This window comes from Bos grunniens, chromosome 15, assembly GCF_055505025.1.
Source record: "Bos grunniens cultivar Pamir isolate PY7600 chromosome 15, Bosgru_T2T1.0, whole genome shotgun sequence".
NCBI lineage: Eukaryota > Metazoa > Chordata > Mammalia > Artiodactyla > Bovidae > Bos > Bos grunniens.
In genome coordinates this window covers 77,752,521-77,770,958 of record NC_141179.1, presented here as the reverse complement: position 1 = coordinate 77,770,958, position 18,438 = coordinate 77,752,521, and the positions used below count along the sequence as shown (strand labels likewise).

General features: G+C 61.0%; 1 protein-coding gene across 1 annotated transcript; it reads left to right on the top strand.

The window, feature by feature from the left end:
- Nucleotides 1–153: 153 nt before the first annotated feature.
- On the top strand, nt 154–17,761 carry MYBPC3 (myosin binding protein C3). The gene is made up of 33 exons (XM_086341579.1): nt 154–233; nt 1,323–1,589; nt 2,153–2,266; nt 2,344–2,436; nt 2,527–2,675; nt 3,785–3,902; nt 4,401–4,449; nt 4,716–4,745; nt 4,925–4,978; nt 6,225–6,242; nt 6,513–6,667; nt 7,589–7,721; nt 8,062–8,186; nt 8,262–8,367; nt 8,461–8,627; nt 8,965–9,130; nt 10,105–10,211; nt 10,297–10,326; nt 11,210–11,349; nt 11,549–11,629; nt 12,242–12,401; nt 12,712–12,816; nt 12,910–13,098; nt 14,451–14,588; nt 14,714–14,881; nt 15,500–15,588; nt 15,698–15,893; nt 16,108–16,247; nt 16,434–16,593; nt 16,676–16,812; nt 17,077–17,263; nt 17,507–17,544; nt 17,653–17,761. The coding sequence occupies exons 1-32, from the start codon at nt 209–211 to the stop codon at nt 17,515–17,517; spliced, it is 3,807 nt and encodes a 1,268-aa protein (XP_086197705.1). The 5' UTR covers nt 154–208; the 3' UTR covers nt 17,518–17,544; nt 17,653–17,761.
- The last annotated feature ends 677 nt before the right edge of the window (nt 17,762–18,438 follow it).

The following is an 18,438-nucleotide window of genomic DNA, read 5'->3' as shown; positions in this document are numbered from 1 at the left end:
GGCCAGCGGAGAAAGCCAGGGCCACACATTCTCCTGGAGAGCCCTTGATCTCAGGAATTTGTCTATATTTAGCAGGTGGCCAGGCAGGGTGCAGATAAGGAAGGTCTGGAGAGGGGGCGGCCCCTTATATAGTTCGGGACCGGAGCCCTGCTCAGAGTCTCTTTGGGTGTCCCGTGCCTGCTCGGTTCCTGCTGTGACCTCTCTCAAGATGCCCGAGCCAGGGAAGAAACCAGGTAGCTCCAGGCCTGGGCTGGGGACCGACCGTGGGGTAGGGAGGGCTGGGGACATCCTCGGTTAGGGGGTGGGCCCAGGAATGAGCTCCTGAGGGGGTTCCCAGGACAGGGGCTCTGTCCTCCTGGGTCCTTTTTCGATTCTCAGTTTCTCCTTCTCATCATTCTGATGAGAGTGAGGGTAAACCAGGATCAGGGGCCCAGAGGGGGAGACAGCCAAGGCAGGAAGCCCCCAGGGCCATCGCCCCACTCTCAGGATGCCCGGGGACCCCTCCCTGCCTGCATCCCCATCTTCTGCAGCAAGGTTAGGTCCCGGCTTGCCCTTTGGGGAAAGGCTGCCACAGGAGGCACCACAGGATGACCCCAGACTTGAGCCCATCTCCCTGAACATCTTGGATGGGCCCCTCCCCTCTCTGGGTCTTGGTTTCCCCAACTGTACAAAGAGGGCTTCGGTGGGTTGCTTCTAGTTCTGAGAGTCTCTGCTTTGCCAGCCTGCACCCCTGTGGCCCCCACACCAGGCATGGCCCCCACACTGAGGTGATGCAGGGCCTCTGCTCTGGGGAGAGGGTGGGCAAGAGGTCCCTGAGCCACCGCCAAGGGCAGAGAAAGTCACAGCCCGGAGTCCCCGCCCTGGCCTTCCAAGGTTGTCCAGGTCAGGGATCAGCCCCCCAGCCCCAGCCCTCTCCCAGGCCAGCTTTATCTCACTTGCTGATTCCCAGCCCCAGGCCCTTAGAGGACAAATTTAGCCACGTCCAAGTAGGCAGAGTGCTGGCCCCTTGCCAAGGGCCGCAGTTGGTGGGGGCTGGGCTTCCACAAGCAGAGAGGGTGGGCTCTTCAGGGACACACCTAGCAAAATTCCTCAGGCCTGGCTCTCCCACTTCCTGGCTGTGTGATCTTGGGTAAGTCACTTAACCTCTCTGAGCCTCAGAGCCCTCCTCTGGGGATGATAACTGCACCTACCTCATAGAGCCGTTGGAGTATTAAACGAGGTGATCCATTAAAGTGCTCACCACCTTATTTAATAAGAGGGTATGTAGGAGTGGGATCCAGGGGCAAGCCAGGGGACCCCTGCAAACTCCATTGGCCCCTCAGCCTCCGCCTTCAGCAAGAAGCCACGGTCCGCAGAGGTGGCCGCCGGCAGCTCTGCTGTGTTCGAGGCCGAGACAGAGCGGGCAGGACTGAAGGTGCGCTGGCAGCGGGCGGGCAGCGACATCAGTGCCAGCGACAAATACAGCCTGGCAGCCGAGGGCACGCGGCACACGCTGACCGTGCGGGATGTGGGTCCCGCCGACCAGGGCTCCTACGCGGTCATCGCTGGCTCCTCCAAGGTCAAGTTTGACCTCAAGGTTGTAGACGCAGGTAAGCGCCTGGGCAGCCTTCCCTGAAGTTGGAGCAGCCCCGCCAGCTCTCTGTCGATCACGGCACAGGAGCTGTCTTCCCACTTTCTCGCCTTGGCCCTGGTTGCACCCTCAGCCCGCCATGGCCTTTTCCCGTTTTCTGTAGCAAGACCTTTCTGAGTGTCCCCGCGAGGCTCCCTGGCCCATCTGGGCCGTTCTGGAGGTGGGGGAAGTTCAGAGATGAGTCAGACGTAACACTGACCTCCCGCTGGACACCCCCACATGGATGGGAACTTGGTGGGCTGGGTGTGCTGGCAGGGAAGCCCCTATGGCTGTGTGCCGAGCCCCAGCCCAGCTTGACGGGCTGGACCAAGACCCAAGCCTGGAGAAGGAGAGGAGGGATGTTCAGGCCGACCCTCTGAGATGAGGGCACAGACAACTGGTGAGGGCAGGGAGAAGGTGAAACGCAGGCTGGATGGACTTCTTGCAAAGATGGGAAGGACCAGGGACAAGATTACCGGGGTGTGGGGGCAGCGGGGCTCTGATTAGAAGCTGCTCCACAACCCCCAACCTGATCCCCTCCAGGGAAAGCGGAGCCTGTGTCAGCCCCTGCTCCCGCCCCCACCGAGGCCCCTGGAGCCCCGGGAGAGGCCCCGACCTCTGCCCCTGAGGTGGAAGCAGGCGCCCCCAGTCCCGAAGGTGAGAGGAGCGGGGCAGGGAGGCCGGGTCGGTGGATGGGGGTGTCCCAGGGCAGGTCTCAAATGCCTCTACCACAGGGTCCAGCTCAGCGGCCCCTGAGGGCCCCAGTGCCCCTGGCGACCCCATCGGCCTCTTTGTGATGAGGCCACAGGACGGCGAGGTGACCGTGGGTGAGTGTGGGGCTGCTGCCCCCAGGGGCGAGGTGGGGGATGGAGGCACAGGGCGTCCCCCAAGCCCAGACGGTCACGCCTCTCCGGCAGGTGGCACCATCACCTTCTCAGCCCGCGTGGCCGGAGCCAGCCTCTTGAAACCGCCCGTAGTCAAGTGGTTCAAGGGCAAGTGGGTGGACCTGAGCAGCAAGGTGGGGCAGCATCTGCAGCTGCACGACAGCTACGATCGGACCAGCAAGGTGGGGCCCGCGGGCACAGGGTCACAGGGACGCACAGCGAGGGGATGTGGAGAGCCCCTGGAAGGCCCGGGGGGGCACAGAGAGGCAGGGAGGCACTGAGACCTGAGCCACAGAGGAGGTGCAGAGAAGGGGTGTGGAAAGCCTGCAAAGCTGGTTGGGGGGTCAGCGGCACACAGTGAGCTTGGCGAGGCTCAGAGGAGGGTTATTGGGGGCCTAGAAGGACATGGGGGCTCAGAGGCGTGATAGTCTCATGTGTGCGCTCAGTCGTGTCCGACCTTTGCGACCCCATGGACTGTAGCCCGCCAGGCTCCTCTGTGCATGGGATTTCCCAGGAGTGGGTTGCCATTTCCTCCTCCAGGGGATCTTCTCGACCTGGGGGTCAAACCTATGTCTCCTGCGTTGGCAGGTGGATTCTTCACCACGGAACCACTAGGGAAGCTGTGATAGTCTCAAGGGGGCATAATAAAGCCTGGGGGCACCAGTCAGTGAGGGTGCAAAGGCCCCATATGGACGGCTATCAGCTCACGGGGCCCTCGATGAGCAACCACAATTCTCTACACACACGAGGAAACCAAAGCTTGAGAGGTTGCTGTTGCTGGTCCCAGGTCACTCAGAGCCAGGCCTGGAACCTGTGCTTTGACTCCCAGCCTTTGCTCCTCCCACTCTTCCACAGTCCTGGCCCAGGCAAGGGGGCTTCTGGAAGGATAGGGTGGACATGTTCAGTTGTGTGGGCAGTTCCCTGAGCAAAAATGCCTTTTTTGGGGGGCTGAACTGCGTGGCTCTCAGAATCTCTAATTGGTGATCCAACCTGGGCCCATTGCAGTGAAAGCATGGAGTCCTACCACTGGACTGCCAGGAAATTCCCCCAAAATGCCTCATCCTAAGTGAATGCCACGTGCCTTATAGCCACCCCTGATTTCTATTTTATCACCACCCTGTGCCAGCAGACAGCAATGTGTCTTGAGAAGGGGTCCCTTTTTTATGTATCCAAAACGGAATGGATTCATTTAAGCCCCGAAGGGTGAGAAGGTCGGTGGTCCCCAGCCACCCCGGCTCCTTTTCAGCCTTGTCTCCCGGCCTCCAGCCTCCCCGACACCTGCCCTCCACAGGTCTACCTGTTTGAGCTGCGCATCATGGATGCCCAGACCACCTTTGCCGGTGGTTACCGCTGTGAGGTGTCCACCAAGGACAAATTTGACAGCTGCAACTTCAACCTCACTGTCCATGGTGAGGGGCCCTGTGGCGTCTGTTGGGTTCAGGCTCCCCGTGGGTCCGGTCCCCACCCCCGCCTCCACTTCCCAGTACTAACGGGGATGCTGAGGCCTGGCCATACGCCCGCTGATCACACGCTCAGTGCTATTCACACAGAAGCATGCAAGAAATACATCGGGGCTTCTAGGCTTGGGGTGGGGCTTGACCTCAGATCTCCTCTGGGTATCATCTTGGTATCTGATGATTAGGCACTGGTGAAGAGGTGAAGGGTGAGTCGAGACATGGGAGGGAGATGAATCTGGAAGGTATTGGGGACCATGAACTGCGCCACGTCCCTGGTTCCTCAACGCGGGCTGGGAAAGGTTCAGGGGGCAGGTTCCTGGGACAGATGCCCACTGTCAAGGGGTCATAGGTGGGCAGGCCTGTGACACCAGGAGATCCCAGGGCAGGACTCCTGGGCAGGCCCCCTCTAAAGCCTTCCCCCTGACTCTCGTCCCCCCTCTTTGAAACCAGAGGCCGTTGGCCCTGGAGATGTGGACCTCCGATCAACTTTCCGCCGCACGTGAGTGGCCCTCTCTCCTCGGGGCTGTGGGGGAGGCCAGTGCTGGGGTCTGTGGCCCCTTGGGGTCAGGGCCAGGGTGATGTGGGGGCCCAGGGCTGGGGTGGGATGTTGGGGGGACCAGGACTGGGGTTGATACGGGGGTCAGAGCAGGGGCATAACATAGGGACCAGGGCTTGGGGTGATGTGAATGGCCAGACTGAAATGGATGGGTGTGGAAGAGAGTAAGCTCCCTGGGCAGGTGAAAAATCTGAGTCTTATCCCCGCAGGAGCCTGGCTGGAGGCGGTCGGCGCATCAGGTGCCCCTTCCAATCCACCTGTATGGTGACCCCAGGGGTCTGAGACGGGGCGGGGGGGGCACGCCCGCTCCGTCAGTGTCCCTGTCTCTCCCTCGCCCCAGCCCACCCCCACCCCGCTCCCAGACCCTTCTATTCGTAGTTGGCTCTGTCGTGGCCTCACTGGGGGTTCCTCTCCGCAGCGACAGCCATGAAGACGCTGGGACTCTGGACTTCAGCTCGCTGCTGAGGAAGAGGTAAGCCCAGGGAAGCAGCTCCCAGAACACGTGGCTCCCTGATGCCAGCCCTGTGGTTTTCCAGCTGTGTGACCCCGAGCAGGTCATGCACCTCTTGGAGCTAGTTTCCTTGTCTGTTGGACGGGACAGTCCAGGTGCTGGGAAGAGTCAGAGGGCTCAGCAGAGGTTACATCCCATGTACTAACATCCTCACACTGTTCCCGTTACCAGCCTACACTTGAGTCTGTGATGGCTCTTCCCAATAGGCTCTGGAGACCCACAAGCTGGGAGAGGGCTCCAAAGCCTCAGGAATTGCCCACCTAGGCCACACAGTGCAACTGACCCGTGTGCTCTGTGTCCTGTCCCTCCCTCTCTTGGACCCTGCATTACGGCCAGTGCTGCTTCAGCCCAGAGAATGAGCACTGGGGTCAAGTGCTTTGAGGGTAGCAGGGCCATCCCCACCAGGGCAGATGACAGATGACAAGGCTGGGGATCAGACTGACCTGGGTGAGGATCCGGGCGAGGATCTCCACTGACTGGGGAGTCTCTGAGCCTCCGGCTTTCCTGACACTCACCTATCAGAGCTCAGGAGGAATAAACAAGGCCACGGGTGCCCTGTAAACGGAAAGGTGTGAGTGCAGGGAGGAAAGTGGAGGTGAGGCCCCATGTGCTGTGGGTCACGGAGGGATGACTGTGCCTTGTTTCTGAGTCCACACTTGTATTGTGTGCTGCATGACAGGCCAGTAAGTCGAAGGACAACTTGTCGGGGGCAAAGAATAAGGACTTTATTCAGAAAACCAGCAAACCAAAGATGGTGGACTAATGTCCCAAAGAACCATCTTACCCCAGTTAGAATTCTGGTCTCTTCTACTGAAAGGGGGAGGGGGTGTGGCTGGTTATTGCAGACTTCTTAGAAGAATGCTTTGTTCTTGCAGCCCTCTAGGTAGATTTGGTCACACTGTTCTTGTAAACTCCCCACAAGATAATTGTTATCTTTTGTAACTTTTTATCTCCATACGAATGAAAAGCGTTCTGTACCTTTAAAGGTCCAGCCAGAGAGACACAGCCTTGAGAATGGAGAATGTCATATACTTTATAGTTCAGGGTATAGACAACATGCTTTTACAAGGGTGCAGAGCCAGCTTGACGAAGCACAGGCAACAGAGCACAAGGGTTAGTGCTAAAGGCATGGACTCAATATGGAGTCACCTTTGTTCTCTGTTCCGTCTCTAATGTGTACACTGCCCTTCTTTCCTGCCTGGAGCAGCAGTTTACGGACCCCGAGGTGAGTGTCCCAGGAAGCACCGCCCCCCCCCCGCCGCCCTTATCACCCCTACTTCAGCCAGGAGCCCCTCCCCGTCCCAGTCCCCCACACTGAGCACCTAAGGCCTCATGATCCCCAGAACTGGTCCAGGATCCACTCCAGTTCAAGCTGCCCCACCAGAAGGGAAGGGTCAGCGGGGCGGGGGCAGCTCCCGCTTGCGGAGGGAAGGGCAGGGGGACAGCAACTCTGTCCTGGCCACGGGGGCTCTGAGGCCTTGCCACGTGGACGCAGGCTGGAGGCCCCCGCCGAGGAGGACGTGTGGGAGATCCTGCGGCAGGCACCCCCGTCGGAGTACGAGCGCATCGCCTTCCAGCATGGAGTCACCGACCTGCGGGGCATGCTCAAGAGGCTCAAGGGCATAAAGCGGGACGAGAAGAAAAGCACAGGTGAGCCTCCAGCGCAGAGCCAGGCGAGGCGAAGGCTGGCTGAGCGCCTGCCTAGATGTGCGTGGGCACGTGCACGCACGGCGGCGCGCAGACGCAGGCATGTGCACACAGCGCGGCACGCAGACGCGCTGCCGGGAAAGAGCGGCATCCAGCTTGACTCAGAGACACCCGGGAAGGGACCATTTGGGTGAACGTCCTCTTCTGTGGGGGGAAAAAGCTGGGGTGCCCGGGTTGGCATCTGGTCGCACAGAAAAAGAAAAGGGCAGTTAGCCCCGAGATGCCACAGGAAGAGGACGGAGCCCAGGCCAGCCCTCCTCTCCACAGCCAAAGCCAGGAGGCCCCTTCCTCCCCGACCCGCCCTTGGGGAAAAAAGTAGCCTGCTTGATTCTCCCCATACCCCCCAGAAGGGGAGGAAGCCAGTTTAGCCCAGAGGACACCGCCCCCTCCCCCGACCCGGGAAGAGAAAACCCTGGTTAAGCCCCCTCACAGGCCAACAGAACAGGTGGGTGCAGGTGAGCGCCCCCGGCCCCCACCCTAGGTGGGTCAGAGGCGAGGGCTCGGGTCAGCCCTTCCCCATCGCGGGCTTGACATGGAGACCCTGAGTTGAGACGGAGGAGGCACCTAGAAGGAGGGCATGAACCTGGGGGTTGCCACAAAAACAGACCGGAGAGGAAGAGAAGGCCCATTTGTCCCACCACCCATTCTCCTGCCAAGCTCCTGCCTTTCTGGAAGCCCTGAACCCTAGCTCTGAGTTGAGCAGGTGAAGTGGACCCCAGGGAAGGAAGCCAGAGAGACAAGGAGCTGACAGAGATAAGGAGACAGTCACAGCAGAGGCACAGAGAGAGACGTGGGGAGGTGGGACCGTGTCCTCCTGGCCTGGGCCAGCCTGGGGAGCCGGGGGCTGAGGGTGGGGGTGCTCAGCCTTTCAGAAGAAGCTGCAGCCGGCCTACCAGGTGAGCAAGGGCCACAAGATCCGGCTGATGGTGGAGCTGGCCGACCCTGACGCCGAGGTCAAGTGGCTTAAGAACGGACAGGAGATTCAGATGAGCGGCAGGTGAGGGCGGGTGCTGGGGCCTGGGGGTGCTGGGGCCGGGAAGGGCTGCCCCCCAACCCTGCGTTCCCTGCCTCTCTCTCCGCCCCTGCCCTCTGGCCAGCTCTCACTCCCTATCTCTGTCTCTCCCCATTTCTCTGGGTTCTAACTCTCGTCTCTGTTTCTTCCCGGCTCTCTCGATCTCGCTCCTCGCTTCGGGAATGCTCCACGGGCCTCTTCTGCTCTGCAGCAAGTAAGGTTCCTTGGGGTGGGGGCACAGGGGTCCCGATGGGGGTTTGAGGGGGCACCCAGGGCCCAGGCGGGGAGTCCATGGGTCTCCTGCCCCCACCCTGGCCTTACCCAGGTACATCTTCGAGTCCATCGGCGCCAAGCGCACGCTGACCATTAGCCAGTGCTCGCTGGCGGACGACGCAGCCTACCAGTGCGCGGTGGGTGGCGAAAAGTGCAGCACCGAGCTCTTCGTCAAAGGTGGGCCTGGGGCCCTGAGACCCCGAGAGGGGACCCACAGAGCGGCCCGCCCATCTCGCTCCCTCCGCTTGACAGAGCCCCCCGTGCTGATCACGCGGCCTCTGGAGGACCAGCTGGTGATGGTGGGACAGCGAGTGGAGTTTGAGTGTGAAGTGTCTGAGGAGGGGGCGCAGGTCAAATGGTGAGTGCCGAGGCAGGGGGTCGTGGGGCAGGGCCGGGGGCCTGGGGTGTCCCCAGAGGGGGCCCTGGCACCTGCTGCCCACCCTCTGGCCAGGCTGAAGGACGGGGTGGAGCTGACCCGGGAGGAGACCTTTAAATACCGGTTCAAGAAGGACGGTCAGAAGCACCATCTGATCATCAACGAGGCGACACTGGAGGACGCCGGGCACTATGCGCTGCGCACCAGTGGGGGCCAGGCTCTGGCTGAGCTCATCGTGCAGGGTGAGCCCCCAGCCACGGGCGGGGATCAAGCAAAGCCAGCATCAAGGCCCGCGTGGTCCTGGACATGCCACTTCAATACCTCAAACCTCACTCTCCTCATCCATAAAATGGGGATGCTGGGGTGACCACCTGGAGAGTGTTGGGAGGTTCAGATGGGCCTGGTTAGCGTCACCCACCCTGGCGCACTTAGGTTCCTTGTGTACACAGCACCATCACAGGCACACAGGCATTGCACTCATGCACGCACTCATGTGTTTTCACAAGCCCAGGAGATCTCTGCAGGGATTCCCACCCACACACCCCCGCCCCAGCTCACTGGCTCTGCCCTGCCCCACAGAGAAGAAGCTGGAGGTGTACCAGAGCATTGCAGACTTGACGGTGGGCTCAAAGGACCAGGCTGTGTTCAAGTGTGAGGTGTCAGATGAGAACGTGCGGGGCGTATGGCTGAAGAACGGAAAGGAGCTGGTGCCTGACAGCCGCATAAAGGTGTCCCACATCGGGCGGTGAGTGTGCAGGATGTGCCAGGGACAGTCACAGAGAGACAGCAAGAAACAGAGAGACACAGGCAGAGGGAGGGACAGACACACAGAAAAACAGACTGAAGCAAAGAAAAAGAGACGAACAGGAAGAGAGCGCGCTAAGAGTGAGCTAGAGACAGAGACTGAGAGACGGGAGAGAGAGATGAACAGAAAGGGACAGACACACGGTCAGGACAGAGACAAAGAGGAGAAGGGACGCACCCAAGTGTGGAGAGGCAGAAGCGTACGGAAAAGGAGGGCCCCTTAGAGATGGAGGGGGAAGTCGGAGACAGATGAGGCAGTGAGAGAGACAGGCTGGGACCCCCAGCTCGGGACCAGGGCGGGGCAGGGCGCACGGGGCATGGCTCTGGCCAGGGGCCCTCACTGTCTCCCACTCTCTTACTCATACCCTGAGTATCTGGGCCAGCCCGTGCTGGGCCCAAGGTCACAGAGATTAATGTGACAAGCCCCTGCCCAGTCTCCAAGGGCCCAGCCAAAGGGACATGTCTACACTGCCTACCTCTGAAAGCAGGCAAGGGAGCGGAAAAATTCAAAAGCAGAGAAAGCACTCAAAAAAAATTTTTATTTTTTGGCTGTTCTGGGTCCTTGTTGGTGTGCACAGGCTTTCTCGAGCTGCGGCAAGCGGGAGCTCCCCTGTGGTTGCAGTGCTGGGGCTCCTCATTGCGGTGGTGGTTCATTTTGAGGAGAACCCGCTCTAGGTGCACCTGCTTTAGTTGCTCCTCAGCATGTGAGATCTTCCCGGACAAGGGGTCGAACTCATGTCCCTTCGTTGGCAGGTGAATTCCTAACCACTAGACCACCAGGGAAGTCCGAGAAAACACTCTGCACACCATTGAGCCAGGGCAGGGCGAGGGCTCCCTGGAGCCCTGGCTGGGGTGTCTGGTGAGGCAAGGGGTGCGTGGCCCAGCAGGGTCCCTTGAGCCACGACTGCCCTGTAGGGTCCACAAGCTGACCATTGACGACGTCACGCCCGCAGACGAGGCGGACTACAGCTTTGTGCCGGAAGGCTTCGCCTGTAACCTGTCTGCCAAGCTCCACTTCATGGGTGAGCCGGTGCTGAGGGGCAGAGGGGCCCCTGCTGCTGGGCCCAGCCTGCACCCTGGTGCCACTTGCTCTTCCATCTCTTGCAGAGGTCAAGATTGACTTCGTGCCCAGGCAGGGTGAGTCTCGGACCCCGGCATGGTGCCTCCCCCACCCCGCCAGGGTCTCCTCTCCACTCAACAGAAGCAGGGAGCCGGGAGTTGGGACCTGGCTCAGCCTGAGGCCCAGCCTCAGCTCTGCCACTCTGACCGCAGGCCAGCTGCAGTCTATCTCAGCCTCAGTTTCCTCACCTCTAAAACGGGGACCCCGAAGTGGCTCCCCAGTGGGGTGATAGGAACGATGACCTAAGGTGGTATGTGTGAGCTTGCAGAGGACATCACAGTTGTGGGCTTTTATTATTAATCTTTTTTGCTTTTAGTACCTCTCCTGCATTTAGATTAAACTGTGATCAGGGATTTTAGGATTTTAACTTCAGGAGACTTGTCCAGGCTGAGGCGGGCTCTAGGCCAGGGCTTTCCAAACAGGGTTCAGTAAGTTTGAGAAACTCTGAGCCGTCCGTCTGTCCTACTGCTTGTTGCTTCAGAAAGCGCATGGGCATGTCAGAGGCTCTGAAAAATCCTACTCAAGTTGGTTTAACCCAGGGTTTCTTAAATATTTTCCATGGAAACTTTTTTTTTCTAGCAAGACACTGGTGTTCCCCCAAACACAATCTGAGAAATGCCATCCTAGGTGACCCAACGTTACGAACCTCCCTGGGAACTTCCTGGGCAGATGGCAGTTTTAGGTGTGATCGGGCAGGGTTACACAGGTGTATATGTGTGTTAGTACTCATTAAGCAGTGTGCTCAGTGTTGGCATTTGATTGTATGCAAACTATACCTCGAGAAAATAAATTCAGAAGATAAACCAACTCCCAGGGGCATGTGCTTTTTCCAGTTCTCCCTTCTTTCAGAGGCCTGGGGCCCTTTTCTTCTTTCTCTGACCTGTTCTGTCTCCCTGCCAGAACCTCCCAAGATCCACCTGGACTGCCCGGGCCGCGTGCCGGACACCATCGTGGTTGTGGCCGGGAACAAGCTACGCCTGGACGTCCCTATCTCCGGGGATCCTGCTCCCACTGTGATTTGGCAGAAGGCCATCACAAAGGTACTGTGGACCCCTCCCCCCACGCCCCCATCTGTAAAATGGGCGCGTGGGCCCAGCACGCTCCCCACCCCACCTGCGCACGCCCTACAGCTGGCCGGGGGTGGGCAGAGCAAGGACAGGGTGCTTGGCAGGGTTCCCTCCAGGCCAAACCAGACCTTCCTCCTCCGCCCTCCCTCCTTCCTTCCCGTCCTGTTTCCAGGGGAATAAGGTCCCAGCAGGGCCAGCCCCCGATGCATCAGAGGAGTCAGGTGCCGGTGACGAGTGGGTGTTTGACAAGAAGGTGAGTGAGGCTGGAGGAGGCTCGTTTGGCTGCCGTGAGTTTCTGTCCACGTGGGATCCGCCCTCAGGCGAGGTCTCTGTTGAGATGCCCCATTGGGCCAGCTGTGTTCCTGCCCCAGGCAGGGTCTCCACCCTCCACACCCCAGGAAGTCGTTCGGACTTGCGGGCTCCCTGGCTCTTGTCTTCCTGAGCCCACCTTGACTTTGTGCTCCCTCCCCGTGGGGGAGTAGGTCCTTGGCCCTTTTCGGTCGGAGTCGCAGCCAGGGCACCGCTCTTGGCTTTTCTTTCTCCTCCACGCACTGCTGCTTCCTCTGCCCAGCTGAGGTCTTTTGAGACCCTCACAGTAATTGTGTGAGGTCGTTTAGGTCAGAAAGTCAGACTGAGGATGGAGAGGACAGGTGACTGCCTGAAGTTCCGTGACAAAGCGAGGGCCGTGCTCCGGCAGGTGGTGGGAAAGGGTCTTGGATTAGACACTCACACGGTGGTTTCCACTGAGGCTGTGTCTCCCCAGCAGACCCGGGCTGAGCTGCGTGTCCACCTCAGGGCTGTCAGCGGCTGCAGGAACCCCTGGGGTCTGACTTGAGCCCCCCCCCAACTCCTCCTCCCCCGCCAGCTGCTGTGTGAGACAGAGGGCCGGGTCCGAGTGGAGACCACCAAGGACCGCAGCATCTTCACCGTCGAGGGGGCCGAGCGGGAGGACGAGGGTGTCTACGTGGTCACGGTGAAGAACCCCGTGGGGGAGGACCAAGTCAGCCTCACGGTCAAGGTCATCGGTGAGGCGGGGGTCCAGGGGAGAGCACGGAGGTAACCAGGGAGGACCCGGCTGTTCAGTCCTTTAGGCTCTCAGCAGACGTCGCGGGGCCCTCTCAGATTGGTAGAGCGGGTTGGGACTTGGACCTGGGGGCACACAGGCAGTGGGGAGCCGTAGTCGGCTGATTGCAGGCTGGTGACCTGATGAGAACTGCATTCTGGAAAGATGGTGTTAGCCTGTGGGGGCACGGGGGAGCCTGTTGGTTAGGGTGGTGAGGGGATGGGCACCGTTGGCCCCGGCTGGGCAGGGCACATGAGGGTCCACTCCCCCAGATGTGCCGGATGCTCCCGCGGCCCCTGAGATCAGCAAGGTGGGCGAGGACTCGTGCACGGTGTGCTGGGAGCCCCCAGCCTACGACGGCGGGCAGCCGGTCCTGGGTGAGCTGCGGGCATGGGACTGAGCCCTGGGCAGGGCGCGTGGGGTGGGGGGCTGAGCTGCAGGCAGACCAGCGCGCCGGCCTCCCCATCCAGGCTACATCCTGGAGCGCAAGAAGAAGAAGAGCTACCGGTGGATGCGGCTGAACTTTGACCTGCTTCGGGAGCTGAGCCACGAGGCACGGCGCATGATCGAGGGCGTGATCTATGAGATGCGGGTCTACGCAGTCAACGCCGTGGGCATGTCCAGGCCCAGCCCTGCCTCCCAGCCCTTCATGCCCATCGGTGAGCCTGCGAGTGCCCCCAGCCCTGCCCCGGGCCACCGCGGCCAGGGTGCAGTAACCACAGCCATTCTTCGGGCTGCGTTCACACCCCTCGACTTCCTTCATTCCCGTCATCTCACAGGTGAAGAAAGGGAGGCTCTGGGAAGTAAATTACTTGGGAGCCCAGCTGGCAGCGGGTGAGACTCGCCTCTCCAGCCCCACTTTCTGCATCTGTGAAGTGGGGGTAATGACAGTGTCTGTTTCACAAAACTGCTGTTAAGATGAAGTGAGAGCACGCAGGGGGAGCATCTGGCGTAGATGCTTCTTTTCCCCCCTTAGACCCCCTCTCTTCAGCCAGGGTTTGTGAGCCAGGGAAGGGGTGAGGGCAGGGGGCTGCTGAGGGTGTGAGGGATGTCTGTCTGTGGAAAGCGCCTTGGACCAGGAACCAGAGCCAGCACCTTCGTCCCCAGGAGGAATATCTGGAGTCATGGTCTCCCCCGAGCCTCAGTTTCTGCATCTGTATAATGGGGGTTGAGAAGTCCCCAGGAGGAATATCTGGAGTCATGGTGTCCCCCGAGCCGCTGTTTGTGCATCTGCATAATGGGAGTTGAGAAAGTCCCCAGGAGGAATGTCTGGAGTCATGGTGTCCCCCGAGCCGCTGTTTGTGCATCTGCATAATGGGAGTTGAGAAAGTCCCCAGGAGGAATGTCTGGAGTCATGGTGTCCCCCGAGCCTCAGTTTGTGCATCTGCATAATGGGAGTAGAGGAAGTCCCCAGGAGGAATGTCTGGAGTCATGGTCTCCCCCCGAGCCTCAGTTTCCACATCTGTATAATGGGGGTTGAGAAGTTAGAGCAGCCCCCGAGGGTGTGGCACTCTTGAGGATCCCTGTCAGTGTCAGGACCCATAGGTCTAGGGGACAGGGTGGCTGGCCATAGTGGGGCAGACACAGGGAGGGGCAAGGTTTGGTGAGATGGCAGGAAGAAGGTGCTCTGGGGGCAAGGGCTCAAGCCTCCCTCTTTAGGTACTGACTGCAGTTTTCTCAGCTCACTTGTACAATGCCAGGAAACTTCCATGTTTTGGGTTAGTTTTCCCTTAAATTACATCTGTAGCGTCTTCTGCTCCGTCTGAAAGAAGCGACTCCTTCTAAGCATGTTGGTATTTGGGGTGTCTTTTTAGATCTTTCTTCTGTAATTGCTGCTGCTGTCTGGGTGCGTGTTTGTTTCTAAGTCTTTCTAGAGACATGTCTTTTAACAAAGCTGGGCTATTTCTCAAGTGCTTGAAGGCCAGTGGAAGGGGGAGGGTTTCCCTGGATCCTTCAGTTGCACTGACGGGTGCAGCCTCGCTCAGACCCCGTCTGCCTCCCCTCTGCCCAGGCCCGCCCAGTGAGCCCACCCACCTGGCGGTGGAGGACATCTCCGACACCACCGTCTCCCTCAAGTGGAGGCCCCCGGAGCGCGCGGGAGCCGGAGGCCTGGACGGCTACAGCGTGGAGTACCGCCGGGAGGGCTCCGGTGAGGGCGCTGCAGGGCCCGGGCCCCCTGCCCCCTGCCGGGCCTGCCAGCCACCGGGAGGTGGGCAGCAGGCTGCAGACCCTGCCGGCCTTGCCGCCTCACGGCCGCCTCCGCCCCACCCACAGGCTCGGCGTGGGTGTCTGCCCTGCCAGGGCTGATAGAGCGCACTTCACTGCTGGTGAAGGACCTGCCCACTGGCGCCCGCGTGCTCTTCCGTGTGCGGGCGCACAATTTGGCGGGGGCTGGACCCCCCGTCACCACCAAGGAGCCTGTGACGGTGCAGGAGTTGCTGCGTGAGTGCCCCCCGCATGCAGGGAGGGGGGGGCGGTTGGGGAGAGCCTGCCAGAGGGAGGAGAGTGCCGGGCAGGGACGAGGGGCCGGCCCCCTTACCCCGGGGGTGGCACGTGTGGGGCCTCCCGCCTGGCTGCTCCCTGTCAGTCCCCGGTTCGGACCAGGGAAGGCGCAGGTTGTTGCACCATCACCGTCGAGCTGTTCTGGGGGTCTCTCAGCTCCATCAGTTCGGCGCTGTCCACGTGCTCAGTACAGAGCAGTGAGGTCACTTGGCGTCAGGTTGGCCCCTGGGGGGATCCACTTTGCATTAGTCTGTCACCAGCAAAGAGTGGATCGTTGAGGAACTGCTGCTCAGAGTGGACAGAGAAAACAGCAGGGGGCGTAGAGGCAAAGGCCTAGATTAGCATCCCGGCCTGTGACAGACTGGCTGTCGGACCGTGAACAAGTCCTTCACCCGCTCTGGTCCGTGCCTGTGTCGCAGCATGAAGCTTGGTGGTGGCGGGAGCCCTGGGACCTTTGGGGCTGGGGCTGGGCGGCGGGAGGAGAGGGGGGCCCAGCCACGGCTCTCCAGCCTTGCCTGGGCCTGCAGGCCCCACCAAGCCGCTCTCCTGTGCCCACAGAGCGGCCTCGGCTGCAGCTGCCCAGACACCTTCGCCAGACCATCCAGAAGAAGGTCGGGGAGCCCGTGAACCTCCTCATTCCTTTCCAGGTAGGGCTGGCTGGCCCCTGCCCTGGCACACTCGCGCGTCCTCAGCAGGGCTGGGGCAGGGGCCGGGAGGGCGGGCCAGGCTCGCCGCTGAGCTGTGCTCCTCCAACAGGGCAAGCCCCGGCCTCAGGTGACCTGGACCAAGGAGGGGCAGCCGCTGGCGGGCGAGGAGGTGAGCATCCGCAACAGCCCCACGGACACCATCCTGTTCATCCGGGCCGCGCACCGCGCCCACTCGGGCACCTACCAGGTGACGCTGCGTGTGGAGGACATGGAGGACAAGGCCCAGCTGGTGCTGCAGGTCGTTGGTGCGTGGCCCAGGGCACCCCTGCAGCCCCTCCAGCCCGAGCAGGGCTGCCGCTCGCCATCTTGCAGGCCCGGGGCCCCTCCTCTGGGAGGCCCAGAGCCCCTGCTGAGGATGGCGGCCGGGTCCTGGCAGGCAGGGCGGCCCCTGGAGCCTGCGTCCCCTGCCTGTACTCAGTGTCAGAGGCGTGGGCTTCCAGCTGAATCTGTCTCCTGCAGACAAGCCAAGTCCGCCCCAGGATATCCAGGTCGCAGAGGCGTGGGGGTTCAATGTGGCTCTGGAGTGGAAGCCACCCCAAGATGATGGGAACACAGAGCTCTGGGGGTACACGGTTCAGAAGGCCGACAAGAAGACCATGGTGAGCCTGGGGCCAGGCCCCAGGTCCCTGCCCGGGGCCCAGCTGCCCTTCCCCGCCCTTGGGCGGGGCCCTCCTCTCTGCCCTGGTTCCCTCCACAGTGAGGGCGCAGACAACAGGGGTGCCCGAGAGAGGCCCTGGCAGTGCGTAGGGCCTGCCTCAGGGAACCTTTCCTTCGCTGCCCACCAGGAGTGGTTCACCGTCCTGGAGCATTACCGCCGCACCCACTGCGTCGTGTCGGAGCTCATCATCGGCAACAGCTACTACTTCCGGGTCTTCAGCCATAACACAGTGGGGCCCAGCGACACAGCCGCCACCACCAAGGAGCCGGTCCTTATCCCCAGACCAGGTGCTGGGCCTTCACTCTGGTCCCCGGGGTGGGCAGGGCTGGGAGGCGAGCCTGGCTGGGTGCTGAGTTCTGACCCCCACAGGCATCACGTATGAGTTGCCCAAGTACAAGGCCCTGGACTTCTCTGAGGCCCCCAGCTTCACCCGCCCGCTGGTGAACCGATCGGTCATTGCCGGCTATAACACTACTCTCTGCTGTGCTGTTCGGGGCAGCCCCAAGGTAGGGACCTGGGGGCGCTGGTCCAGGCCAATCCAGGAGAGCTGCCTGTGGGCCCCCACCCCGAGCAGTCCTCTTCGCGGGCTGCCCCTACTTCCTCTCCACCCCAGGGGTCAGGTGTCTCTGTGAACAGGGCCGAGGCAGTCCTGCTGGCTCCGTCTGTCCTCAGCCTTGGCCAGTCTGGGACTCTAGCAGGTGCTCAGAGGAGAAACAAACGTCGGGTCTCCTTCAATCTGAGTGCGCTCCCTCCTGCCCTCCTATCTGCAGCCCAAGATTTCCTGGTTCAAGAATGGCCTGGACTTGGGCAAAGACGCCCGCTTCCGCATGTTCAGCAAGCAGGGAGTGCTGACCCTGGAGATCAGAAAGCCCTGCCCCTTCGATGGGGGCATCTACGCCTGCAGGGCCACCAACTTAGAAGGGGAGGCCCAGTGCGAGTGCCGCCTGGAGGTGCGAGGTGAGGAGCCACCGGGCCAAGGCCGGGTGCCCCGGGGACGCTGGGCTTCTGCCCTGCTGCGCGGGCCCAAGCTGCTGCTCTGGCTGAGAGCGCGGCTGGCACAGCCGGGTGGTACTGGCCCCTGCACTTTGCTGCCAGAGCTGTTCCCTGAGACTTCCCGAAGGCTGGGGGTGGGGGCGGGGGCTACACGTGGTGCTGGGAGGTTGCAGCACAGATTCGGCATGGCCGCCTCCTCTCCCACAGTGCCTCAGTGACCGGGCTGGCTCCCTGTGGATGGCCAGGTATGTGCTCCAGATCACCCTTGGTCCAGGGGCAGCCACCAGGAGGTGGGGTCCAAGAGGCTGTTAGGGTTTCAGCCCAGCTCACTCAGATGGGAACCTGTATTACAGATGCAGCTGGAGCTGGCCCGTATGCCAGGAGCCTGGAAGGAAGCTGGATAGGCCGCCTTCCTGCTGCTGGATGTGTGTGCAAGTGTGTACACTGGAGTTGGGGGGGGGGCACCCGTAGGGCAGCATAGTCACGACAAGCGGGCACATTCTGACCTCAGAGCTCCATGTGGAAGCTCTCAGACCCTGTGTGGGCTTTGGAAGTGGTTGCTGGGACGGGCCTTTCTGGCCTGCCGTGCTTTCTCAGCATGTAAGGGCAATAAAAGATCGGTGCAGCCACTGAGAACTGACTTTTGTCCAAGGTGCCTGTTTTCACAAGAAGCACAGGAAAATTTATATTGAAAACAAACAAGGCCGGTGTTCTTTCTCCTGGATGAATTAAACGAGGACCAGAACAGGGTCCTAAATTCACGAAACAATAATAGAAGGAACTCAGTCTCCCCGACCTTCCATTGAGGAAACCAAGGAGCTGTGACAGAGGAAAGTGCACTGTTATTAGCAAAAAGGCCAGAAGCCCCAGGCTCTGCCGTTGTTGTCCTGGCGACTGTGGTCACGGTGGCCTGGTGAGGGATAGTGACGGGCGTCTGTGTTTCTTTGCCCATAAGGCCTGGGGTGAAAGCATCCCAGCGGCTTTGGGGTCCCAGTAGGCAAAGAACCCGCTGCCCACACACAGCTGTGTTGCACGGGGAGAGGGTCCTGCTGTTGGACCAGACAGGACCAGGAAGGTGTGCGGGGGCCAGGGCCCTGCTCCCCCCCTCGCCAAGTAGTCAGAAGCCCACCACTGATGTC